The sequence below is a fragment of the Chiloscyllium plagiosum genome, unplaced genomic scaffold (genome assembly GCF_037043375.1).
Source record: "Chiloscyllium plagiosum isolate Xiang-an unplaced genomic scaffold, Cpla_swu_hap1 HiC_scaffold_22, whole genome shotgun sequence".
NCBI lineage: Eukaryota > Metazoa > Chordata > Chondrichthyes > Orectolobiformes > Hemiscylliidae > Chiloscyllium > Chiloscyllium plagiosum.
The window spans coordinates 48,878,738-48,905,143 of NW_028270160.1; the positions used below are offsets into that span (position 1 = coordinate 48,878,738).

The 26,406-nt window shown below is 42.9% G+C and overlaps 2 protein-coding genes across 2 annotated transcripts; both read right to left on the minus strand.

Moving 5' to 3' along the window:
* Window positions 1-360: 360 nt before the first annotated feature.
* On the minus strand, window positions 361-9,174 carry LOC122544930 (interferon-induced protein with tetratricopeptide repeats 5-like). Its single transcript, XM_087999036.1, has 2 exons — window positions 9,068-9,174; window positions 361-6,670 (listed from the first exon to the last, which is right to left on the minus strand). Exons 1-2 carry the CDS (start codon window positions 9,073-9,075, stop codon window positions 5,218-5,220), a joined length of 1,461 nt encoding a protein of 486 aa, XP_087855162.1. The 5' UTR covers window positions 9,076-9,174; the 3' UTR covers window positions 361-5,217.
* Window positions 9,175-17,990: 8,816 nt separating this feature from the next.
* Window positions 17,991-24,989, minus strand: LOC122561379 (interferon-induced protein with tetratricopeptide repeats 5-like). Its single transcript, XM_087999207.1, has 2 exons — window positions 24,954-24,989; window positions 17,991-21,171 (listed from the first exon to the last, which is right to left on the minus strand). The coding sequence occupies exons 1-2, from the start codon at window positions 24,956-24,958 to the stop codon at window positions 19,737-19,739; spliced, it is 1,440 nt and encodes a 479-aa protein (XP_087855333.1). The 5' UTR covers window positions 24,959-24,989; the 3' UTR covers window positions 17,991-19,736.
* Between the last annotated feature and the right edge of the window lie 1,417 nt (window positions 24,990-26,406).

Consider the following 26,406-nt stretch of genomic DNA (forward strand, 5'->3'; position numbering starts at 1 on the left):
CTGAGGTCTTGGATTTTTTTTTGAAGTTGGAACAATAGAAGCAGCCTGAATGGGTCAGGCTCCCACAAAACCAGGATTTTAGTTTAACTTTCAGTAGTTGCTGTGGTTTTCAAGCTGGTTTCGGAAGCTTTTATTCCTCTCTCTGTTACAGCTAAAAACTGGGGCTCTCCTCCTGCTGCTAGAATTGCATGTGAGACTATCGAGTTTACTGAATTTGCCTTTGCCAAGGATATGTTTATGGAACATCACTATATTGGAACAGTTGTTTCATAGTTAAATAATCTATTATGCTGTTAAATTTTCCAATAGAGTTAATTGTTGTTAGATCTCATATTTTCCAATAAATGTCCGAGTCCGGTGGTAGATTCAGAGAACCTTTATTGCAGTTTCACATCAGTTACACACAGCAAAAAGGCACACAAGAACTTGTATACAGTCAAAACCTAAAGCACACCCCACCTTTGATACTGTTGGTCAGTGGTGCAGAGTTATCCCACTGTGATTGGCTGTCTGGTACAGCATCTTTCACAGTACAAACTTGTTAATCACTGAGATGGGCAGGCTTGTGGCCCAGTCCCCGTCCTTCATGATCTTTTCCCAGATTTTATCTTTCTACCTGAGGCTTTTCACAGTGGATAACATTAAGCAGATGCACCGTGTTGATTTCTAACTAGCTAAATCAGGAACTTTTAAATTTCTCATTACAGGGAATACAAAAGAATATTAGCGATTTTTGAGAAGATTTGTAGCTCAGATTGACGATAAGTATGTAAGTTAGCTCACTGAGCTGCAAGGTTTGTTTTCAGACATTTCATCACTATGACTAGGTAACATCATCAATGAGAGTCTCTGGTGAAGAGCTGGTGGTATATCCCACCTCTCTATTTATAGGTCTTGGTTTCTTAAGGTGGGTGATGTCAATTCCAGTTCATTTTTTCAAGGGAAGATAGATAGGAAGAAAAATATGTAGATGACACCTTTATTATCACAAAACAGAACAAATTAGAGGAAACATACAACACCATCAACAATATCCTGACAGGCATAAAATTCACAAAAGAGGAGGAGAATGCAACAGACTCCCATTCCTAGATGTGACAGTTGAACATACAGTTAACGGAGAGCTTCAAACCAGCGTCTACAGAAAAACAACACACACTGACCAAATACTTAACTTCAGAAGCAATCATCCCAACACCCACAATTGGAGTTTCAGCAAGACATTATTTCAACGAGCTACATCACACTGTAGCCCCCAAGAACTACAAAAAGCAGAAGAAAGATATGTATACAACGTTTTCAAGAAAATCGGGAACCCAATAAACACAATCTGCCAATTCCTCCTGGTATGGTGACGAAACATCTGAAAACAAACCTTCAAGCTCAGTGAGCTAACTTACATACTTAACTACAGAATATTAATTTTTGATCAGTTCCAACAAAGTTATGTGGTTAGACCTAATGTTAGAATTCCTTAGCTAACAAATTGTGCCTCAGTGCGTTCATAGTCCAATGTTTCTGCCATTCCTCCCTGTAATGATGAGGGGGTGAGGGCATTTTTGCTTTCTGAATCTGGTTTGATTCTTTTCCTCTAACATTTTTAGTGATTTTATTTGTATACATAAGTTGATCTATGCCTATTTTGGAATCTATATCTATGATTATCTGAAGAATCTTAACTAAAACTTACTCTTTATGTTGTAACATGTTGATTAAATAATCCAAGAGAAACAACTAATTAATCTGAAATGTTCTTATCCATGTAAGCAATTGCTGCTGCTCATTCTAACTCATTTAAGCAATCTTGATTATAAAGACCTGCTATTGTTCTGCTTGCGGAGGTTATATTAAGCAAGGATTTTCCCACATGCTCTAACTGCTGTAGCCATGGGCAACCACCAGCCATTTTGTATCACCTACGGGCAGCCCAAACAGTTATTCCAATTCTTCTTTCTTTGTTTGTATTTTAACTATAGTAAAATAATATATTGGCTTTAGGAGGTTATTTTGATTTTTGTGTTTGTTAAAAAGAGATTGAATGAGAGGTTCTAAGCAGTCTATAAGAAAACAAACAGCTTGTGAGGCCTTGGGTGTTTTGTTTTAAAGTTGGAACAATAGAAGCAGCCCGAATGGGTGTGGTCAGGTTCCCACAAAACCAAGGATTTTAGGTTGAGCTTTCAGGAGTTGCTATTGGGGTCTTTAAGAAGTGGAAGCTATTCTCATAGTTATAGCCAAAAATTGTGGATTCTCTGTTTGTTACGGAAGTTGCCTGTGAGACAATCTGTTTTCTGAATTCATCTTTTACCAAGGATTTGTTTATGGGATGTTACTATTTTGAAACAGTTCTTTAATAATAGTAGCTGTATCTATTGGTCTGTTAAAGTTTCCAATCGAGTTACGTTATTCCAATTCCTTCTATCTGTTGTTGTATTTTAGTTTTAGTAGATGAATAAAGTGTGTTTCACTTTAAATCTGGTAGTTTGACCAATTGAATTCCACCTGGAATGCAACACCTTTAAAATTAGAAAATGTCAGAATCTAGACTATCTTCTGAATATATATTTGAGGGGGTTTGGTCTGATTCGTACCAATACTGTAAGAATAAAGTGTATTTTGCTTCAAGTCTGGTAGTTTGACCAATCAAATTGCATCTGAAACCTGACACCTCACAATTGCCTTTAAAATAAAAAGAAGTTAGGGGTCTAGGTTCTCTTCTTCATATATCTTGAGGGGGTTTGGTTTGATCCATAACACTATCAAGTCATACTTACTTATTTATATTTGAGCTGTCAATTCACCCATCTTGTTGAAGCTGTAATGTGCATACAGATAATAATAATTAAACTTAGACATTTTAATCATCATTTATTAATCTGGTTCTAATTTCTTCCACACACATCTGCAGATATTTTCGACCACTTCTTGTCACACTAATTATCATTCATCTCTTCACTGCCCTGAACCTCTGTTCTCCTATTTCTTTATAATTTTTAAAATTTCACTTCAATTGAACCTTCCCCACAACCAGTTAGAGCTTTATTTACAGTGTTCCTAAAATAATCTTTTTAGTTTATGATTAAAATACCATGTAGACCAAGATAAAAGTGCACAAAATATTGATCATTAACTCATAACAAGTGAAGATAAATGTTGCAGAATGTCAGAAATGATCTTATAATTTTACGTGTACCGTATTGCATACTGTGCAAACTGTCCTCATTCAGAAAGATAATTTTAGCCACAATTTCATTTTATTGAGTATTTTAACATTTAATTTCTGGTTATACCATTGGTATTAAAATCTGAGATTAGTTTCTGCACCAGTAGTATTATATTCTTTTGAACCCATTTTTCTATCTTCTATCCTTCCCACCCCCACCACCATTCCTGCGTTTCCCTTCACCCAGACTGCGAGAGTCTGCAGTAAATGGCCTTTCCTCGGGGATTGTCCCAGCTGCTCTGTGTTGGCCAATCAGGGCCGTAGATGGTTTGCTGAAGGCTTGGTGAAGCTGACAACTTCCAGGACAGGGAGACTCCCAGTGACAGGGGCTGAGATCTGAGTGAACGCTCTGTAGGGGATGTCCCATCACCCCTCAGTAAGTCCTCAGGGACACAGAATTGAGCTGTTGGTTTATTTGAAGGGTCTGCAGTGATTATTGGCCCTCTCCCAACTGTCACATTTGGGAACCCTTTCACCCAAGGGGAGCCTTTCTGGGAAAAGGCAGCAAGTGAAGAGGGGTTTTATTCCAGTCTCTAGAGGCTGGATTGGATATTGTTAACACACCATCATCACCATCGAAAGAGGAGCAGTCACATGCTCAGACTATCACTGAGACCAATGGTGCTTTCACCTAAAGTGTACTGCTCCTATAATAAAGTGTTCAGCATCATGATAAAGCACATATTTTCATCTACATTTGGATATCAGTTTAACTTGCTGTGACCCAGATGACACTAGAACTCAATGAGGGGAAAATTAGACGGAGCCACTTGGTGTAAATGGGGTGAAGCTGTGTGGGATCCTCAATAACAACCAGAGCCTGGAGTTCGGTGATATTCACGAGCCCTGATTGTGATGGTAACTCAGTCCGGAGCAGGGGGGCAGTGCTGCATCTTTTGGCCCTGACTGAAACAGGTCAGAAGAGAAACAAAGGGGAAGGTTTACTTTTTGGGGGGCGTGAATCCCCCACCAGGGCCTAAAATGATAACTTGGAGCTTCCCTACAATGTCCTTTTCCACCACATTCTTTTTTTCATCCCAATGCGATGTTCCCAGAATCTCTTTCGAAACACTCACCTGAATACTGACAGCCAGCACATGAATGCAGTTGGGAATTTAAAATACGCTGAGACAGATATTAGCACAGAGGCAAAAACAGAACTTGCTGGAAAAGCTCAGCATGTCTGAGGAAGGGTCACCTGACCTGAAACTTTAACTCTGATTTCTCTCCACAGATGCTGCCAGACCTGCTAACTTATGTTTCCAAGGTATTACCTCAGTGACATCTAACAACTCTTAGATGCCTCCATTGAAATTCAAACATGGAAACAATATAACCAGGAATTAGAAACATCCCAATTTGTGGGAAAAAGGCTCCGGTCTGAGGTCTTTCCATCTCAATGTATTGAGTAGCTGTTGATCTATAGAAGCCAGGTAGCCCAAGCTCAGTAGGTCTGAGGAATGGTCTCTCGACCCAAAACGTTAACTCTGATTTCTCTACACAAATGCTGCCAGACCTACTGAGCTTTTCCAGCAAATTCTGTTTTTGTTTCTGATTGACAGCATCTGCAATTCTTTTGATTTCTAATTAGCAGCGAAGGTTCAGTTTTGAAACTCCTTCACCACACACTTAAAACCAAACTGGAGTTAAAATCAGTCACATGTACTGTTTATAATTGGATTTAAAACAGTTTGAATCAGTTAATATGAATCCCAAAAAACTCAAATGTTTTTGTTTCTTTCCACACAGAGCAATAACTCTTGGGTATTGGTTAGTTAGTTCACCAGTGAGGACAACATTCCTGAATAAAGCAGGCGTTTAGAATAACTAAAATACAACTAGCCATCTGAAAATTATACACATGAATAATATGCTCAATTGAAAAATATCTAAGCAAAATATAAGTGAAGTGGATACCAGGGGTAAAAGCTGATTATAGATTAGAGAGTATTAATTCATCTTTCAGCTGAACTTTAGCTGGCAAGTTCATTACTGAGCTAGATAGAAAGACGTAATTCACAAAGGGCACTGAGATATTCTTCATTGCCTTGATCAAATTGCAAGGCCTTTTCAAAGTATTCGACAGCTTTGCGCTTCTTCCCATCCAGTTGATGCAGGAAGCCAAGAGCACCAAGGGCCTCGCTATCTCGTGGATTCCTGTGAAGCCGTCGTGTTGTGGTCCTCTCCAAATTTTCACGGCATTTTTTTCTTTCTATGGAATTGTAATTGACTTTCATTCCTTCCAGAAAATGAGCGATGGCTTTTGATTCTGCTCTTTTCTGGAACAGTTGAAATAATCCAGCTTGTAAACATATTGCTTGCCTATTCTCTGGACGGATATCTTTCAGTTTCAGGAGATTGTTGTAGATCTTTTCTGCTTCAGGAAACTCTTCATTTAGTGAACATATTCCTGCAAAATCCAGTTGTGCCCTAATAAAGGTTAATGGTCGAGGCTCGAAAGCATTTTTAAAATGAGACTTGCAAAGTTTGATCAGTTCAACTTTCTGTTGAAAAGCAGGATCTTTAGGGTTTTTGCTGAGTGGATGTTTGAGCAATGGCATTAGTTTCTTTCTGTAACACAAACCGATTTGATGGTGTAAAAAGGTAGAGTTGGGGGTAATTTCCATTGCTGTCTTCAACACTTTCAAAGCTTTTTCAACATCTCCTTTGATTCTGTAAAACTTTGCTGCATATCGAAGCACGTGTGGGAGATCAGGAGACTTCTGCAATGCTCGTTCAACTAATGTGGATGCTTCCCCCTCTTGACTTAACTCTTGTAGTTTTAAAGCTAACAACACCATGGCTTCAGCATGATCAGGATCTAGCTCCAGCACACGTCTAAACTGTTTCATTGATTCAGTGGGTTCATGACTCTCAGGGGTTCCAGAAAACGCTTCCAGACGATACAGAACAGTGGCATAGCCAACATTCCACTCAATGTTGTCAGGATCCTTCTCTAGAGCCTTTTTAAAACATTCCTTTGCCTCTTCATAATATTGGCCAGCAGATTTCAACAGTGACAAACCCTTTTCCCCGTAAACCTCAGGTATCATTGCTGTAAACCGAGAGGCTTCAGGAAATAGTTTACAGACCGTCTCCAGCTTGTCGAGGTAGGACTGTGCCTCCTCCAGTCGGTCCATGTGATAATAAACCCAGACATAGTTTCCATAGGTGACCAAGATCCTTTTCTCAAATTCATCTTCATGTCTCTCCCTCAGAATCCTTTCAGCTTCCTTTAAATTCTGAATTGCCTCTTCACAGTTTCCTTGCAGACAGTTTATAAAAGCCAATTGATTGTAGCACCTGGCTTGATACTTCACACTTGTCTGTATTGTATCTTCTAATCTTTGTTTCATATCATCCAAGTCGATGTTTTCTTTCTGTGGAGTCCACGTGAAGTGACATTGAAGCTGATTGAGCTTCACTTTCAACGCATCCTTCTGTGTGGCACTGCAAGACAGTAAAATTCATCTGATAGTAACTTACATTTTCCCTGCCTTCCAACCAGTTTCTTTATTTAAACATTGCTCCTGTTTTTTGGACGCAGTGACTGTGAAACCTCTGGTCATCTAAGATCAAAGATCATCTAAGCAAATCTTTGAGCAAAATGAAATAATTTAATTTATAACCTTATCAGTTCTTACACTTGTCTCCTTTCTACTGACTGATCTGCTATCTGCTGACTTCTTAATCTTCACCAAATGCACATCTGAACCATCTCCAACTCCAAACATCTGAAGAGGAGCACTGGTTCAAGTATCCAGTAGGCCTGTTGGATTTACTCCATGCATCTCCTTCTCTTCCGTCAATCCGCTGAGCACTGTCCTCATGACCTGTCTCACCTGTCAATCTTCCTTCCCACCTATCCGCTCCACCCTCCTCTCTGACCTATCACCTTCACCCCCATCTCCATCTACCTATTGCACTCTTAGCTACCTTCTCCCCGGCCCCACTCCCCTCCCATTTATCTCTCCACCCCCCGAGGCTCTCAGCCTCATTCTTGATGAAGGGCTTTTGCCTGAAATGTCGATTTTGTTGCTCCTCGGATGCTGCCTGACTTGCTGTGCTTTTCCAGCACCACACTAATCTTGACTCAGTTCTAAAGGGGAGTCCCTTCACTCTGAGGCCATGTCCTCAGATCCCAGTCTCTGCTTCTTGTGGAAACATCTTCTCCACGTCCACTCTATCCAGGCCTCTCAGTATCCTGTTGAGTTTTAAAGAGATAACAGATGTAAACATATATTAAATGACACCAAAATTGGAGGTGCAGTGGACAGCGAAGATTACAATGGGATCTTGATCAGATGGGCCAAAGGACTGAGGAGTTTAATTTCGATAAATGGGAGGTGCTGCATTTTGGAAAAACAAATCAGTGCAGGACTTATACACTTAATGGTAAGGTCCTAGGGAGTGTTGCTGAACAAAGAAACCTTGGAGTGCGGTTCACAATTCCTTGAAAGTGGAATCGCAGGTAGATAAGATAGTAAAGAAGGCATTTGGTATGCTTTCCTTTAATAATCAGAACATGGGGTGGTACAGTGGTTAGCCCTGATGCCTCGCAGCATGAGGGACTTGGGTTTGATTCCAGCCTCGAGCAACTGACTGTGTGGAGTTTGCACATTCTCTCTGTGCCTGTATGGGCTTCCTCTGGTTTCCTCCCACAGTCCCATAGATGTGCAGTTTAGATGAAGTGGCTATGTTAAATTGATCGTAGTATTCAGGGATGTGTAGGTTAGGCGCATTAGTCAGGGGTAAATGTAGAGTAATAGGGTAGGGAAATGGGACTGGGTGAGTTTCTCTTCAGAGGGTCGGTTTGGAGTTGTTGGGCCAAATGGCCTGTTTACACACTGTCGTTCTGTGATTGAGTATAGCAGTTGGGGCGTCATGTTGCGGCGATACAGGACATTAATTTGGCCACTTTTGGAATTCTGCACGCAATTCTGGTCTCTTTCCTATCGGAAGGATATTGTGAAACCTGAAAGGGTTCAGAAAAAATTTACAAGCCTGTTGCCATGGTTGTAGGGTTTGAGCTACTGGGAGAGGCCAAAAAGGATGGGGCTCTTTTCCTGGAGTGTTGGAGGTTGAGAGATGACCTTCTTGAGGTTTATAAAATTATGAGGGGCATGGATAGGATAAATAGACAAGGTATTTTCCCTGAGGTGAGGGAGACCAGAACTAGAGGGCATAGATTTAGGGTGAGAGAGGAAAGATATAAAAGGGACCTAAGGGGCAACTTTTTCACTCAGATGTATGAAATGAGTTGCCAGAGGAAGTGGTGGAGGCTGGTACAATTACAACATTTAAAAGGCATCTGGATGGGTATATGAATAGGAAGGGTTTGGAGGGATATGGGCAAATGGGACTAGATTAGGCTAGGATATCTGGTCGGTATAGATGAGTTAGACCGAAGGGTTTGTTTCCGTGCTGTAGATCTCTATGACTCTATGAGATTCACAATCTCACCTTTCCCTGTCTCTGTGATGTCCTTCAGTACCAGATTTTTCTGAGAGTTCTCCATTCACCAAACTCTAGCTTTATGCCTGGCCTCCATTTTACTCCAGCACTGGCTTCAGCACCGACAGCCCCAAAATTCCTTCATTAAAAACTGCCTGTCCTTAAAAACCTCTTGTTTACTAAGCTTTCTTGTCACTTTCCAAGTATTTTCTTTTGTGTCAATTTTTGTTGATTAATTTTCTATGAAATTAAATTACATTTCAGGTCCTATATAAATACAAGTCAATATAAAACTTTAAGTCTGAACATTTTATTTATGAAGAAACAAGCTTCTTGCCCCATAGTCTACACATAAATTCCAATACTAAAGAATTTCAAGCGAACTTTACTGACCTCATCATGTAAAATATGTTGAATTTCTTTCTTTGCTGTATTCAGCTCCAGTGAGTTGATTGAGAAATGTGTTTTATGCTGAGATGTGTGGCACAAGAAAAGCTCAGGGTATATCCAACGAGCAGGAGAATCAACGTTTCCGTCATAAACCCTTCGTCAGGACTGTGTGAGTGGAAAGGGGCTGAGATATATATAGGAGGATGAGGATGGGGCTGGGGCTGAGGTAAAGGCAGGTGGGAAAATAATCGGTCAATGCGGGGGGGGAGGCGGGGGGAGGTTTGGTGGTAATACTTAGGAGGGGAGGATGGAATGGGTAGGTGGGAAGGAAGATGTGTTTCATGTGTTGTTTTCAACAAAATGTATTTTTTCGTTTCATGACTCACTTGAAGTCACTTACTGAATGTGAAATGAAACTGAAACTGGAAAATGAAACTCAGAACTAAAGCGTCTGTCTGTCTGTTTGGCACAGAATGCACTCACAGGGTGACTCCAGGAATTGAAGGCAAATCTCTAGGACGCTGTTGGGTGCAATCCTGGAGAGAAATCACTAGCATGTTTGGAAAAAAAAAGGTTTTATTTTGTTATTTCCTTGAAACTGGATATAAAAGATTCTGAAAAATCAATAAAAAGATTGCTTGGCTGACAGTCATGAGTCATCCAGTTGACAGGATGCATTCATTGTGAGAATGAGTCACCCGGGGAGCAGGGCTGGGTAAAGTCACATGATGAACCCTGCAGGAATACATTTAATTGCTTTTGGCAACGCTAGCTGCTGGTACATTAACATTGGCTAGATCTTCTGGGCTCTGATTTGTCAAATAAACTTACCTCGATAATAATCATTCAATCTGTTGGAAAGGCCTGACACACTGACTAGTGGGTATTGCCTGGTAAGCTAAAACTTCAGATAGATAATTACCCATCATCTGGAACGCTCTGACAAAGTCCCTTACTCTGAATTACAGTTAATGATCTGGAGACTTGCAACCTAACCTGTACTAACTCCTGGAGAATCACACAACTGAACCACAAAATGTTTTCCAGAGCTCCAGACGTCCTCTGGCTAAGACCTTCCGACATCCCCCAAACGGATCTCACCGTCGTACCCATCTGCTATTTTATTTATACTGTCAATCTACTCAGCTTGAACACCTACCCAGCCGCCATTTAGTGACCTTGCTGCCTTACCACCCTGTCACCTGACCCCGCTCCATAGATGATGCCTCCCTTTCAACCCTGCCTAGCTGCCACTTTCCTAGTCTGACAATTACCCAATTGGTATCCTCCCCTCCCCTTAACCATTTACCACACTCGCCTGACCCACTTACAAACTTAAACATTATCCAATCATTTGGCACATTTAGCAGAATATGGCCACTCATGCTGTTAAAAAGGCTTGTATCTTTCATGCACATTCTCTGCCTTGCTCCCTCTGAAGATTCCTTGTGCTGACCAAGGTCTGATGCATTTGTCATAGAGTCATAGAGATGTAAGCCACGGAAACAAATGCTTTTGTCCAACTCTTACATGCCGACTGGATATCATAGAGTCATAGAGTCATATCCTAACCTAATCTAGTCCCATTTGACAGCATTGGCCCATATCCCTGTAAACCCTTTTTATTCATGTACCCATTCAGATACCTTTTAATTGTTATAATTGTACCAGCCTCCACCACTGCAGGCTCACAGCATGGATGGCATGGTGGCTCAATAGTTAGCACTGCTGCCTCACAACGCCAGGGACCTGGGTTCAATTCCTGCCTTGGGTGACTGTCTGTGTGGAGCTTGCACATTCTCTTCCTGTCCAGGTGCTCCGGTTTCCTCCCACATTCCGAAGACCTGCAGGGCAAGTGAATTGACTATGCTAAGTTGCCCATAGTGCTAGGTGCATAAGTCAGGGTAAATATAGGGTTGGGGAATGGGCCTGGGTGGTTGCCCTTCGGAGGATCGGTGGGGACTTGTAGAGCCAAATGGCCTGTTTCCTTACTGTAGGAAATCTAATCACTCACATTGACAGCTTATTCGTACAAGCACCAGCGTCTGTGTGAAAAAGTTGCTCCTTAGGTCCTTTTTACATTTTTTCCCTCTAACCTAAAACTATGCCCTCTAGTTCTGCATTCCCCCAACCCAGGGAAAAGCCCTTGTCTAATAATCCTATCCATGACCCTCATGATTTTATAAACCTCTGTAAGGTCTCCTCTCAGCCTCCAACACTCCAGGAAAAACAACCCCTCTCTACTTAGCCTCTCCCATTAACTCAAATCCCGTAACCGTGGTAACATCCTCGTAAATCTTTTCTGAACCCTTTCAAATTTCTTAACATCCTTCTGAAAGGAGGGAGACCAGAATTTCACACAATATTCCAACAGTGGCCTAACCCAAGTCCCTGTATAGTCGCAACATGACCTCCCAACTCCTGTACTCAATGCTCTGACCAATAAAGGAAAACATACCAAATTCCTTCTTCGCTATCTTATCAACCTGCTTCTCCACTTTCAAGGAACGTTGAACCTGTACTCCAAGGTCTTTTTGTTCAGCAACACTCCCCAGGACCTTACCATTAAGTGTATAAGTCCTGCTAAGATTTGCTTTTCCAAAGTGCAGCACCTCACATTTATCGGAATTAAACTCCAACTGCCACTTCTCAGCCCATTGGCCCATCTGATCAAGATCCTTAAGTAACCTTCTTCGCTGTCCATTACACCTCCAATTTTGGTGTCATCTGCAAACTTACTAACTATACTTCCCTTGTTCACATCCAAATCATTTGTATAAATGACAAAAAGTAGTGGACCCAGCACCGATCCTTGTGGCACTCCACTGGTCACAGGCCTCCAGTCTGAAAAACAACCCTCCACCACCACCCTCTGTCTTATACCTTTGAGGCAGTTCTGTTTCCAAATTACCTGTTCTCCCTGTATTCCATGAGATCTGACCTTGCTAACCAGTCTACCATGAGGAACCTTGTTGAACGCCTTACTGAAGTCCATATAGATCACATCTACCACTCTGCCTTCATTAATCTTCTTTGTTACTTCTTCAAAAAACTCAATCAAGTTTGTGAGACATGATTTCCCGCACAAAGCCATGTTGACTATCCCTAATCAGTCCTTGCCTCTCCAAATACATGTACATCCTGTCCCTCAGGATTCCCTCCAACGACTTAGCCACCACCGATGCCAGGCTCACTGGTCTTATAGTTCCATGGCTTTTTCTTACCACCTTTCTTAAATAGTAGCAGCACATTAGCCAGCCTCCAGTCTTTCAGCACATCATCTGTGAGTATTGATGATACAAATATTTCAACAAGAGGCCCAACTAACACTTCCCTAGCTTCCTACAGAGTTCTAGGGTGCATTTGACCAAGTTCTGGGGATTTATCCATCTTTTGCACTTTAAGACATCCAGCACCACCTCTTCTGTAACATGACTCTGCAATATAGACATTTTTCAAGATGCCAACATCTGTTTTGCCACATTCTATATCTTTGAGGAGAAAGTGAGGTCTGCAGATGCTGGAGATCAGAGCTGAAAATGTGTTGCTGGAAAAGCGCAGCAGGTCAGGCAGCATCCAGGGAACAGGAGAATCGACGTTTCGGGCATAAGCCCTTCTTCAGGAATGAGGAAGGTTTGTCCAGCAGGCTAAGATAAAAGGTAGGGAGGAGGGACTTGGGGGAGGGGCGTCGGAAATGTGATAGGTGGAAAGAGGTCAAGGTGAGGGTGATAGGTCAGACTGGGGTGGGGGCGGAGAGGTCGGGCACACAAAACACCACCGCACTAAACACACTTGCGTCAGGCTGCTGAAGTTGCAGCCAATGAGTCCACACTTTATATGTACAAAGTTGGAGGTTTTCAACCAGGCAGCAATGACACTCCAAGCTGCAGGAAGCCAGAGAGGATTCACAGGAGGCTTTCTCAAAAACATTGGGCTGAGTGCTTCGGGCGGTGGGGGTGCATGGGAGGAGGTGGTTCAGGGACGTTGAGTGCTCTGTTGCTGGGCATCTAATGCGGACCAAAGAAGCCATTTTGTAGCCAGAACATGCTGTGGCCGAGCTAAACAGAGAGCCTGGGGCTTCAGCCCCTCGGCAGGAAGAGGTCCTATCCTCTCAATGGCTGCTGGCGAGTCCCATTGACAGGCAGCTCTGGCAGCGCCAGCAGGGCCTGAGGTCAGCACTGGGCACGACTGGAATTCTGCAGGCAAGCCTCAGGCAGGAGAGAACATGAGCACCAGAATCAGAGAAATCCTGGGCAGTGAGAGTAATGAGGGATTGGATAGCCCGCTGAGGTGGAAAAGGTGACACACTTTTGAGAGCAAGCAGTTGGAACTAAGAGGGTGGTGACATGTTCGAGGATGCACACAGAGCACCACCCTGAATGGTGTGACTCCTTTCCCTCCCTACTGCTTAAACAGTCTGTGATAAGTAACAGACTGCCTGCCTTCTCATGCCAACCATTATTGTGGTGTGGGCAGTGCCTTATTGGAGTCAGTAAGCTTGGGGACAAGGTGGACTAATCCTTGCTTATTTACTTACAAATAGCAGGCATTCTGCACAATTTGCTGCCCAGCCACTTATAGTGTCATGGGGGTACTACTCGGGGTCTGCAAGAAGGTGGTGGTGTTGCCCCCCCTTCCTACTTTACATGCTTACCACCCTGCCCCCAACAAAAATCACCCATAGCGAGAGAACATGAACTCCAGCCCATTGAGTCAAATTTCAAGAGAGCCAACTTTCCATTGCAAAGTCAACATGAAGGCCACTGTTAATTCAAACATGCTGTTTAAATGACCCACCACCTCAAAAAAAAGTTAGAGATGCATTTAAAAGGTTTCAGAATCCCTACAGTACAGAAAAAAGCCATTTGGCCTCTCATGGCCATACCAAGCCTTCGAACCAGAACCAACACCCCATCCTATCCCCAGAACTCTGGATTTCCCTTGACTTCTACAGTCTAGATTAGAGTGGTGCTGGAACAGCACAGCAGTTCAGGCAGCATCCGAGGAGCAGTAAAATTGACATTTCGGGCAAAAGCCCTTTATCAGGAATACAGGCTACTACACTCAGCTTAGACATCTCTAGACACTACAGCCAAATTTAGCATGACCAATCCACCTAACCTGCACATCGTTGGACTGTGGGAGGAAATTGGAGCACCCGGAGGAAACCACACAGATGCAGGTTGTGGGGTGAATGTGCAAACTTCACACAGACAGTCATCCAAGGCTGGAATCGAACCTGGGTCCCTGGCGCTGTGAGGCGGCAGTGCTAACCACTGAGCCATTGTGCTGCAGAAGGCAATTCACTGAGCGAATGTAACAGGACACCAGGCTTTAAAGCAGGCAAACATTTATGAGTCATGAACAGAGCGACAGCACAATCCACCCTAAATTATTGTGACAAGCAGTGGAACATGCAAACGCTTCAAAATGAACACAGAGAAAATGGCAAGCTTAATACGTGAATAACACAATGTAGTCTGTGCCATCTGCTGCCAACAGGAAACACTTTAGTGACTGGATAGAAGAGCAGGAAACCAGGACAAAGCAATCAAAGGACAGCCTGCGCATTAAGCTGAAAATGAATCTGAACTGGGCATCAACACAAAGGAAAGGAAGAGGGGATGGAGATTTGGAAAATTAACAACAGAGTTGCCAACAAATTGAAATCAAGAATAAGACAGGACAGTTTTTATTCAGGCAAACTAAAATTGAGAATACCCTTGAAAATGCCATCCTGACAGGATTCTTAATCCCAAAGGGGAACTATGCCAACCACCTGAACAATAGCACAGAATAGCCAATTTACCTTATTCATACCACCTGAAACATAAATCCTAAATCTGAACTCTACCACAAAATGTATGCTGATTTACCCAGGTTTTCACTGTCTGACAGCAGAACCCATATGCTAAAAACCAGACACTACCTCAACACACACTCCATCCTAAATACCCTTTCTGAAGCTCCAAACCTTCATAAATCCTCTTCCTCAATACCTGCACCTTTAATGCCAATCTGTCTAAAGATCCTGACCAACTTCGGGTGGCACAGTGGTTAGCACTGCTGCCTCACAGTGCCAGAGACCAGGGTTCAATTCCCACCTCAGGTGACTCTCTGTGTGGAGTTTGCACATTCTCCCCGTATCTGTGTGGGTTTCCTCCGGGTGCTCCGGTTTCCTCCCACAATCCAAAAAAAAATGTGCAGGTTAGGTGAATTGGCCATGCTAAATTGCCCGTAGTGTTAGGTGAAGGGGTAAATATAGGGGAATGCGTCTGGGTGTGTTGTGCGTCGGTGTGGATTTGTTGGGCCGAAGGGCCTGTTTCCACACTATAGTAATCTAAAATCTAAAAAACTCCTAAGGCCCACAAAATTGTTTCAACCTGCCACAATCCTAACTGGAAACACCCCTCACGCTAACGCTTTTCCTCAAACTGAAATTTATCCTAGTCCAACTTAAAGGCTGTCTGCTATTGCTAACACTCCCCACCACAAACATTAATGTAATGCGGCCCCTAAACCCTGTCCCAAATTTTAATTCCATCTCAAAATCTTGCCATCCCTAAACTCCCCGAAGCACTCCAAAGTTTTCCCTCACCCAAATGTCCCATTCCAAATGTACACCCCATATAGACACTCTGAAACTTAAAGCAGGGGTCCAGCCTAAAACACACCCCGACTTAATGACCCTGCCCTCAATGTTCCCTAAAATCCTTCATAACCTCCATCCTAAATTAGACTTCCATTCTAAATGGGTGCTAGACGCGACTGACCTTGTGACTAAAATGAGGAAATCCCGCAATGGTTGATTGTCAACGTTTGGAATGGATACTGGTAATAAAATCCTCAGCAGCACCAATCCCAGAGTTTGAAATGTTTCCAAAGAAAGGTGTCTGATAGAAGTGTAACAAACTCAGTGGAGTGTGTGTGTAAACACTAGCTGGCATTCTGCTGCCCAGGCAGCTTTCTCTTTTGATTGCGACATGCTTCTAATGGCAGTTATCCAAATAGTGTCAGATTGGGCAACATAGCAGGGAATGCAGACCAGTTGTAAACCCTGGTGAGAATTAATAATTATTTTATGAAACTAATTGACTAAGGAATTCAACAGATTTGGTGAAGACAGCTAAAGAGGTTTTGTTGCATTTCCACAAACTAGGCAGGTAGTACCTTCATTATTGTGTTCACATAGAGAAGACACAGAAATATTCTTCAGACAGATCACTTCCAAATCTCAAGAGAACACTGACTCTATATAATGTGAAAATAAATAAGGGCCTGGCACTTCATGACCTAAAAATGGTAAATATTATATAAGTAAGTAAAGTCACGATAGTCCTGTAAGACCAGTGGGCTGTTTTCCAACAAGCACCAAGACATTGCTTGGCTGTTGATGAGAAGGGAGATTCTTCTTTTCCTCCCAGACTGTCCGCACCACTGCACGCTGCCCTTTCTCCTGCTGGAATGTGCCTTTGCAAAGGACATCTGCAAAGAGATGCAATGTCGAGGTTTGTACTGAGCAGCTCCATGATGTGGGACTCTGTTCTCTGGGACATACAGCAAGACAAACATCAATGGTGCTCAGAGCACCGTCAACTCAGTGAACTGCGCCCTTTGGTCTGCCTGAAACTTGCTGGTCTTCCAGAACAAGGAGTTGACCCTGACTGAGTGTTACAGTCTGGCACCTTCCAAGGTCCAGGACTACATGCAGAGGGATGACTGAAGCTTGGGATAGCTGCTGCCAAGGTGCAGTGGAGAAAAGACCACTGTCTGAAGTCTTTCTGCCAAAGTTAAATGGGGGTCTTTTTATTTATGCCTTGGGTTTGCTTGCTGGATGAAGTTAAACTCGAATGTTTGCTTCTTCACATGCTACCATACAGAACTGAACTGCTTCAGCAACTATGTAAATATTGACATTTTTATGAATAAAGTAAACTTTTGGAATAAAGAAAGCTCTCTGATTAGGGAGAGACAACTGGTTTCACCTGAGCGTCACTACGCCTCAGGAGAGGGGTGAGATTGAGAAGGCAGGATCTCCACAGGAACTGTAAGCTTTACAAAACTGCTAGATAGTGGAAACATTTGGCACTGAATGCATTGAACAAGATGCGGACTTATTTACAAAGCAGTCGCTGCTGGCACATGAACGGCACATCCAGCTGTGAGCATGAGATAAGGAGTTTTCTTGGCTGGCAACAGGCTTCTTTCACCTACTAGGCAAAAATAAGGATTGCAGATGCTGGAGATCAGAGTCTAGATCAGAGTGGTGCTGGAAAAGCACAACAGGTCAGGCAGCATCCGAGGAGCAGGAAAATCGACGTTTTGGGCAAAAGCCCTTCATCAGGAATAGAGGCAGGGAGGCTCCGGGGTGGAGAGATAAATGGGAGGGGAGTGGGGGTGGGGAGAAGGTAGCCGAGAGTACAATAGGTGGATGGGGGTGGGAATGAAGGTGATAGGTCGGAGAGGAGGGTGGAGCGGATAGGTGAGATGGAAGATTGGCAGGTAGGACAGGTCATGAGGATGGTGTTGAGCTGGCAGGTTGGAACTGGGGTAAGGTGGGGGAGGGGATATGAGGAAACTGGTGAAGTGCACATTGATGCCCTGGAAATGAAGTGTTCTGATACGGAACAGCTCATCTTCCGCCTCACCTTTCACCAGTTTCCTCATTTTCCCTTTCCCCGCCTTACCTCAGTTCCAACCTGCCGGCTCAGCACCATCCTCATGACCTGTCCTACCTGCCAATCTTCCATCTCACCTATCCGCTCCACCCTCCTCTCCGACCTATCACCTTCACCCCCACCCCCATCCACCTATTGTACTCTTGGCCACCTTCTCCCCAGCCCCATCCCCCTCTCATTTATCTCTCCACCCCGGAGGCTCTCTGCCTCTATTCCTGATGAAGGGCTTTTGCCCAAAATGTCGATCTTCCTTCTTTCACCTACTGGCCTGACAACAAGTAAAATGTGTGAGGTGCAAAGCATGAATGCATGTCAGGATTGTACTCGGCCCAAACTTGCTGACTTAATGAAGCACAACAAGAACTAATGTGGAACAACTGTGTTTTGGCACAGCAGGTTAAAGATTGGTGAGAGGGGTTTGGCATCATCAAGAGCACTCAAGCTCTGGCCGGTGCCACCCTACTCAGACTGCTCCTGATAATCAAGAGAAACAAGATTGGCTGAACCCTTCTTCCTTGAAAATACTCAACACTTTATTAGCCATGGCATCCTTCTGCGAGACTTCAGTAAGGTAGTCACTTGCATCAACCCTAAAAATGTGCCCTCAAAGGTGGCACTAAGAAAGAGGCCAGGGCAGAGTTAGATGGAGAACCACCAGCACAGGAGCAAAAACTAACCCTGGAAGTAACCAGCTGCTGAGTGTTTTCTTACATTTCGCTGGGTATTCCTGCTGTCTCAGGAGTCATCACAAAAGTTAAAGATTTTTAAAACTTACTTCTAATTCAGCAATGTGTTTCAGACTGAGATTGACAGAAAGCACGGATCAGGTTTCTGTACATAGCTAGGATTGCTGCTTATTACATATCAATAGATTCTAACTACTGAGAAACAATTATAAACTATTAACATATAACTTTACTGGTTAAAACTCTAAGCCCCTTGTAAATGTCCCTTCACACACATAGAGTCAGGAGGAAAAAGTCTGGGTATTATGGGTGGAGGGAAAAACTGGGAAGGCAGTTCCTATCCACAGGGTTCACTGAGATGATCCTTTGGACCTGACAGGACTTGCTGCTCATAGAAACAGGAGGAGGAGTAGTGAAAAGCCAGTTGCCATCATGCCATGTTGCTGGAGTTGTAGAATAGTAAGGAATCTTCCTGGGTATCTAGGCTTCTGGAGGAATTCCCAAAATGCTTCCTGGTTGATAGTGTCAAAGGCCTTTAAAAGTTCAATGAAAGCCCTGCAGGTCTCTTTGCTTTGTTCCATAGGCTTTCCCTGGATTTGTTGAGTGATACATTTATGGTTCCCTTGGATAATGGGAAACCTCACCGGACATCTGGAAAGATGCCGTCCCTGATGGGGAAGCTATTCTGGAGAATTTTCTACAACAATCTTCACAAAATGCACAGAAGTGATATGTCTCTGTCGTAATCCATTAATATTAAAATCATATGCTTAAGTGCATAACTACACTTTATGTAGAAAAGGTGATGCTTTCATTCCACAGAAGATCCGTAGCAATATTATAATATGGAAGAGGCTCTCAGAACCAGAACAGTTGAGAACCACTGATTCAGGTAAAGCAGAATTTCATTTCATGGTATTTTACTGAAACAACAGAACCTTCACAGCTTCTAATTTTACACTCATTTAAGCAATAATTGAATTCTAAATTTTTAACGATGTAAACAACTTAACCTGAGCTACACTAAAGGAAAAAAGGTGCTTATCGGTTTGCCAGTCAGATTAACTGAGGCATTGCTATGGAACAAACAAAGGGAAACTGTATGCTCGCTGAGCTCCCAGGTAATTTATACAAGGCTCAGGGCTTGAACATACCCCTTATCTGTGACAAATTATTGTTCTCTTTAAAACTGCACTTTACTTGCATTTGTACAGGCGAGTGCAAGACAAAAGCTGTGGCAACATGTCTCTCTTCTTGTCAATATTCAAGCTTTGGGCTACTCAGCCCATCTTTGTAATGAATAATGAATTATTTTAATTCACAAAGAGCACTTTGATATTCTTCATTGTCAGAATCAACCTCCAAGGCTTTCTCAAAGTATTCAATAGCCTTGCATTTCTTCCCATTCAACTGAAAAAGCAACCCCTGCAGACCAAGGGCTTTGCTGTCTCTTGGATTCCTGAGAAGTTGTCTTTCTACTATCCTCTCTAGCTGGCTCCGACATCTTTTCTGTTCATTTGAGTTATATTTGATTTTGAGTCCTTCCAGAAAATGGATGATGGCATTTGATTCTGATCTTTTGGAATACAGTTCAAATAACCCAGCCTGAAGACGTATCGCCTGCTTATTTTCTGGATGAATATTTTCCAATTTCAGTAGATTGTTGTAGGTCACCTCAGCTTCATGATACTCCTTATTTAATGAACAAATCACAGCGAAATCTAGCTGTGCATTAATAAATGTTAGTGGGCGGAGCTCAAAAGCCTTTTCAAAATAGTACTTGCATTTTGTGATTAATTCAGCTTTCTGTTGTCTGTGAGGGTTTCTGCAGCCTGGATATTTGTTCAGTTGAAGCAATTTGTTTTTGTAACACAAACCTATTTGATGGTACAGGAAGGCAGAGTTCGGGGTAATTTCAAGCCCTCTGTTCAACAGCTTCAACGATTTTTCCACATCTCCTTCTCTTCTCAAAAACTTTGCTGCATATCGAAGCACATATGGGAGATCAGGGGACTTCTGCAATGCTCGCTCAACTAATGTGGATGCTTCCTCCTTTTGATTGAACTCTTGCAGTTTTAAAGCTAACTGCACCATGGCTTCAGCATGATCAGGATCTAGCTCCAGCACACGTCTAAACTGTTTCATTGATTCAGTAGATTTGTGACTCACTTGGGTACCTGAAAATCCTTCTAGACGGGACAGTGCAGTGGCATAGCCAACATTCCACTCAATGTTGTCAGGATCTTCCTCCAGGGCCTTTGTAAAACATTCCTTTGCCTCTCCATAATATTGAGCGGCTGTAGTCAACAGTGTCCAGCCCTTCTCCCCGTAAACCTCAAGTATCATTGCTGTAAACCGAGAGGCTTCAGGAAATAGTTTACAGACTGTCTCCAGCTTGTCGAGGTAGGACTGAGCCTCCTCCAGTCGGTCCATGTGATAATAAACCCAGACATAGTTTCCACAGGTGACCAAGATCCTTTTCTCAAATTCATCTCCATGTCTCTCCCTCAGAATCCTTTCAGCTTCCTTTAAATTCTGAATTGCCTCTTCACAATTTCCTTGCAGACAGTTTATAAAGGCGAGATGGTTGTAAGACCTGGCTTGATATTTCACACCAAGTTGTATTGAATCTTCTAATCTTTGTTTCATATCATCCAAGTCGATGGCTTCTTTCTGTGGAGTCCACGTGAAGTGACATTGAAGCTGATTGAGACTCACTTTCAACAAATCCTTCTCTGTGTCACTGCAAGAAAATAAAAGCACTCCTAAAAGTGAGCCTGTGATTCATTTCTTTTACAATTTTCCATATTTATTCTTGGAATTTGGTCTAACACACATCTTTGATAAACATTTGATACAGCTAAGATACTTACCAATGTCCCACCATTAATTCCAACATAAACATTTTTGGATTCTCTCCTGAATAATGTGTTCCACTGAACCTTCTTGGTCTTATCGTAGAATCTCAGCAGGCCCTATCTAAAAATTGCTTCAAGTGGACTAGCAAGTTTCTCATGGTGACTTCAGGTAAGGGGGCTCCAAAGGTAATGTTTTAACCTGATCGACCTTGGGATAGATCAGTGCGTGCAGGAGAAAATCAATATGCCAGCAGGCTGAGAAATTACCAGAGACCTGTTCTTCTGGAAAGGTGTGAGATAACCCATTGAGACAGGCCGGAGAACAATTAAACTATGCTAAAGGTTAGCTGTCTGCAGAGTTAATCCTGCATTGTGACTATAAGTGCCTGTGCCTGGTTCCTCAAACTGTGGAAGATCCCTGGGGTCAATAAAGCAAGATCACAGTGAAGATGAACAGGGTGGTGAACCCGATGCTTTATAAAAACCGCAAATACTGATTCAAGACAATTGCCTCTTTGCCTAGGATGTATACTTATGTATATAAAACATTGCCTATGATGTTTACTTGTGTGCACAATACATTATGTACACCAGGATTTGTGCTGGGAGTTCGCCTTCACTAATTGTTAGGTGACATCCACCACTTTGCCAACATGTCTGCTCCTTTGGGCATTTCTCACTTTGATCTGCACTGTCGTGCTGTCTCCCTTCACTGAAGAAGACCAACAATTTAAGCAGCTTTATCCTGGTCCTCTGATGAACAACAAGAGGGGCAGTAACAACAGTGTCAGGGACAACAGGAGCAGGAGCTGCCTGCTTCTCAGCTACATGTCACTAAACGGGACCGAGGAGTTAAAGACAGCATTCTAGATGGCTTGAAGCAGTATCCTCTAGGGCTTAGGCCCGAAACGTCGATTCTCCTGTTCCCTGGATGCTGCCTGACCTGCTGCGCTTTTCCAGCAACACATTTTCAGCTCTGATCTCCAGCATCTGCAGACCTCACTTTCTCCTCTAGAAGATTTCACAAGAAGATGGCTCAGCTTTCTGTCCATGGCACTAAGCCTCCTGAGGAGGCTGGGAAAAATTCTGTTAGTCATTGCTGACCTCTGCAGCCTTTATCTGGTGGCCAGAGGTTGTCAAAGTCATCATCTGGATATCTTTACGTCCTGCTTCCTCCGGAAATCTGCTGGTGTGATCTGCAAGCTTTCACAGCTTGTGAGCAACCTTTCACAGTGGCTTGGTGGTTAGCCCTGTTGCTCACAGCGCCAGAGACCCAGGTTTGATTGCACCCTCGGGTGACTGCCTTTGTGGAATTTGCGCATTTTCCCAGTGTCTGCATGGATTTCCTCCGGATGCCCTGGTTTCCTTCCACAAACCAAAGATGTGTTGGTAGGTGGATTGGCCATGCTAAATTCCTATACTGTTCAAGGATGTGTAGGTTAGGTGTATTAGTCATAATAAATGTGGGGTTAAGGGGATAGGGTATTGGGTGTGGGTTTGGGTGGGATGTTCTTCAGAGGGTCGCTGTTGACGTGATGGGCTGAATGGCCTGCTTCCACATTCTGGGCTTTCTCTGATTCTGTCTAACACAACTGACAGCTGTCATGTTTGCCTCCCTCCTGGTGAGGGTAGTCAGATTGAGAATGCTAGTGAAATAACAATGGCTGGATTCTCCCAGCTTCTTATAGGCTTCAATAGAAATGACTGAACAATAGAAAGTTGAAATGAACTTCTTGGTGCTTCATATGAAAAATAAATTGGTAATTTGAGTTAGATATTTATTTTGTCACAGAGGGGGACATGAACTGAAGAAAATAGCATTGAATGAATGAGCAGCAGAAATTTGCCAAAAGGAAACCAACTCTAGCTGTGGCAGCCGAGTGAGAGACATTATCATGGAGACAAAAATGAAACACTCAATGAGGTATGCATGTTTATCAAGTTATTGCTGGGGTAAAAGAGATGAATCTTTCTTTCTGATTTTTGTAATGAAATCATTCCAATGATTTTTATATAGTTTAATATACGATGTGGTTTTTTTTTACCTTTTGTGTAGTAAACGTTTATTTGCTTTTGTTAAAAGTACACTGACCATCTCTTGACAATATTTTGGGCAGCATGGTGGCTCAGTGGTTAGCACTGCTGCCTCATAGCGCCAGGGACCCAGGTTCAATTCCCACCTTGGGTGACTGTGGAGTTTGCGCATTCTCCCCGTGTCTGTCTGGGTTTTCTCCGGGTGCTCTGGTTTCCTCCCACAATCCAAAGATGTGCAGGCCAGATGAATTGGTCATAGTGTCAGGGGTAAATGTGGGGTCTGGGTAGGTTGCTCTTCGGAGGGTCAGTGTGGACTTGTTGGGCTGAAGGGCCTGTTTCCATACTGTAGGGAATCTAATCTAATATTTTCAGTATCTGACCTCCATAGGAAAGGGAAGAAGAATACAAGTTGTGGTCTATCAAGCTGGGTTTCACTCTGGCTTTTGATTTGTAACACTGTCAACTTGGAATCAGAATAAGCTGAAATAGAAACTTCCTACTTTGGTTCCTGTCTCCAACACAAGTTTGTTGGGATGTGTGCCCCAAGCATTCTACTCATGAAACATGAAGATTCAATAATGCTAATGCATTAAAATCATGGCAAGACCCAGGAAAGATAAATTGGTTTGAGAGGGGTTACAGCACAAACCGATGAGAAGCATACCAACCCTTAAAAGGTTAAATTAACTGCTTAGGTTAAATTAACTTGGTTTGAATTCATTTACTTTTGAAACACAGTGATTTAATCAAGGCCCTTCAAATGATACAGATATTCAAGATGTTCAGAAACAATTAATCAGTTCCAGATTTCCTGTCCCTTTCCTGCTCAAAATATAACTACCTGACCCCCATTCCACAATGGTCCTTTCGCCCTCAAGCTGCTCCTACAATGTCCTTCCTATACCTCCCTCCCTGAGCTGCCTTAGTCCTCCATCTTGTTATGTTGAACCCTTCCATCAGTACTCACTTTCAACGTTCCCCTTAGCTCGTTCCAATGTCCTGAAGCATAATATCTTACTAAACCACACATCTTTCTGCCCTCCTCAAACACCCAATTTTTCAAGAGAGGTGGGCTAAAGATTCCTGGAGAATCTGCCCTGGGAAGTTGTAGTTTTGTGGAAATTAATAGCAGGTACATCACATTATTTCATTGTGGCGTTCTCCATCTTGGAGCTGATCAAATTGGCAAACTGGTCAACAGCCAGGAATCAAAAGAATGAGGAGGTTTCAACTAGACACATTTGGGGTAAAATTGAAATGATGAAGAACAGGGATTTGGGATTGGGATTGACCGATCATATCTGCTTGACAACACGTGTAGAATGTTTTACTCAACATTATGACAGTTGAAGCTTCGCTTTGTATTTTCTGCAAAATCTGAGTGGAAATTAAGGTCGATCTCTACTTAAAAGATTACCTGATGGAATACTATAAATAGATCGGCCTTTTGCCTTGCAGTTCCTCCCGTGCAGCAGTAAACACTTACCTGTACGCTTCACTGTGACAAATGACTCTGCTTTAAGGGTTTCAACTCCTTTGTAATTTATACCGAAGTATTTGTAAAAGCAAACTCCTTGTTCAATAGTCTATGTGTCTAACTGTCGAAAGCAGATAGAATTTCAATGATTTTTACCTCATTATGTTGATCAAATGGCAAATTTCTGCTACAGCAAAACCTTCACTGGTCAGATGATTGGAAGTAATGCTCGATGTGCCACAATTTCCAGGTGTTTTCTTCCGTGACTATGCAACTAGAAACTGAAACTATTTCATCAATGTAACTACAACAGCTTATGTCCAGGGAAAGAGGTGCTAGAATATGGACGTGTATAATATCATAGGTTCCTATTGTTCCAATTATCCACACAGACCTGTGCACTCACACAGAAACACACAAGCGCAACTTGTTTGATGAATCTCCATTTTACCTGTTTACCATATTCCTTAGACCCTTTGTTGGAATCCCCTGATGTGAGATGCTTTAATAGCTCTCCCATGATGAATTGACCTCAGCATCTGAAGTTGGAAACTCTAAGCTGCTCAGTCCCTTTAACTAGGGCAGCACCACCCTCCCACCTGAGCACTGACATTTTGCCCCACTCCCGGGCATTAAGGGACTGGACACTTCTAGAACATTCCCCCCAAGCCTTTCCCATCATGCTAATGGCAAAGAGCCTTGATCCTGATCTTTTGCACTTCATTCCTTAATGGTGGCTTCAGATTTTATACAATAGTTGTTTGTTGGAGTAAATCAGGTTGTAGAGTTGGGGCAATTTTACTTAGAGCAAAGGAGATTGAGCAGCTATTTAATGGAGGTGCACAAGCTTGTGACAGGTTTCAAGGTAGACGTAATGATACAATGAGCGCTGAGGGGGGCACAGATTTAACATTTTGGGCAAGAAATGCAGTGCAGAAGCATAGAATCCCTACAGTGTGGGAGCAGGCCATTCAGCCCATTGAGTTCACACCTACCCTCTGAAGAGCATCCCACCTAGGCCCAGTCTGTCCCTGTAACCCTGCATCCCCCATGTCTAACTCACCCAGCCTGCACATCCCTGGACATTACAGGCCAATCCACCCAACCTGCACGTCTTTGGACTGTGAAAGGAAAACGGAGCACCCGAAGGAACCCCACAGGGTGAATGTGCAAACTCCACACTGACGAGGTTGGAATCAAACCCGTTGCTGTGAGGCAGCAGTGCTAACCACTGAGCTGCTGCACTGTCCCGGAGAAGAACACTTACACAAATCGCAGTAATGACTAGTAAGCTCAGCACTGTATAGTTCTGAGAATTTGGAAGCAGCTTGGGATTTTGGTACAAAATATGAGATTTGTTTTGCATTTTGTAAGGTCTTTTTATAGGATAAGTTGAAGCCCAGGATTGGGGCGGGGGCAGCAGAAAGGAAAGAGTGACATTGCAGGAAATAATTGGACTTTCATAGGTTACTTTCAGATTGAAGGTAAATGGGAGAAATGTTTACATATTGCAAACTAAAAGACCAGTTGGAAACTGTTAAAAATCAAATTAAGAACTAAGTAGATAAAATAGAGCTGCAGGGTGTATTGTGAATTCGGTGGGAGGTCA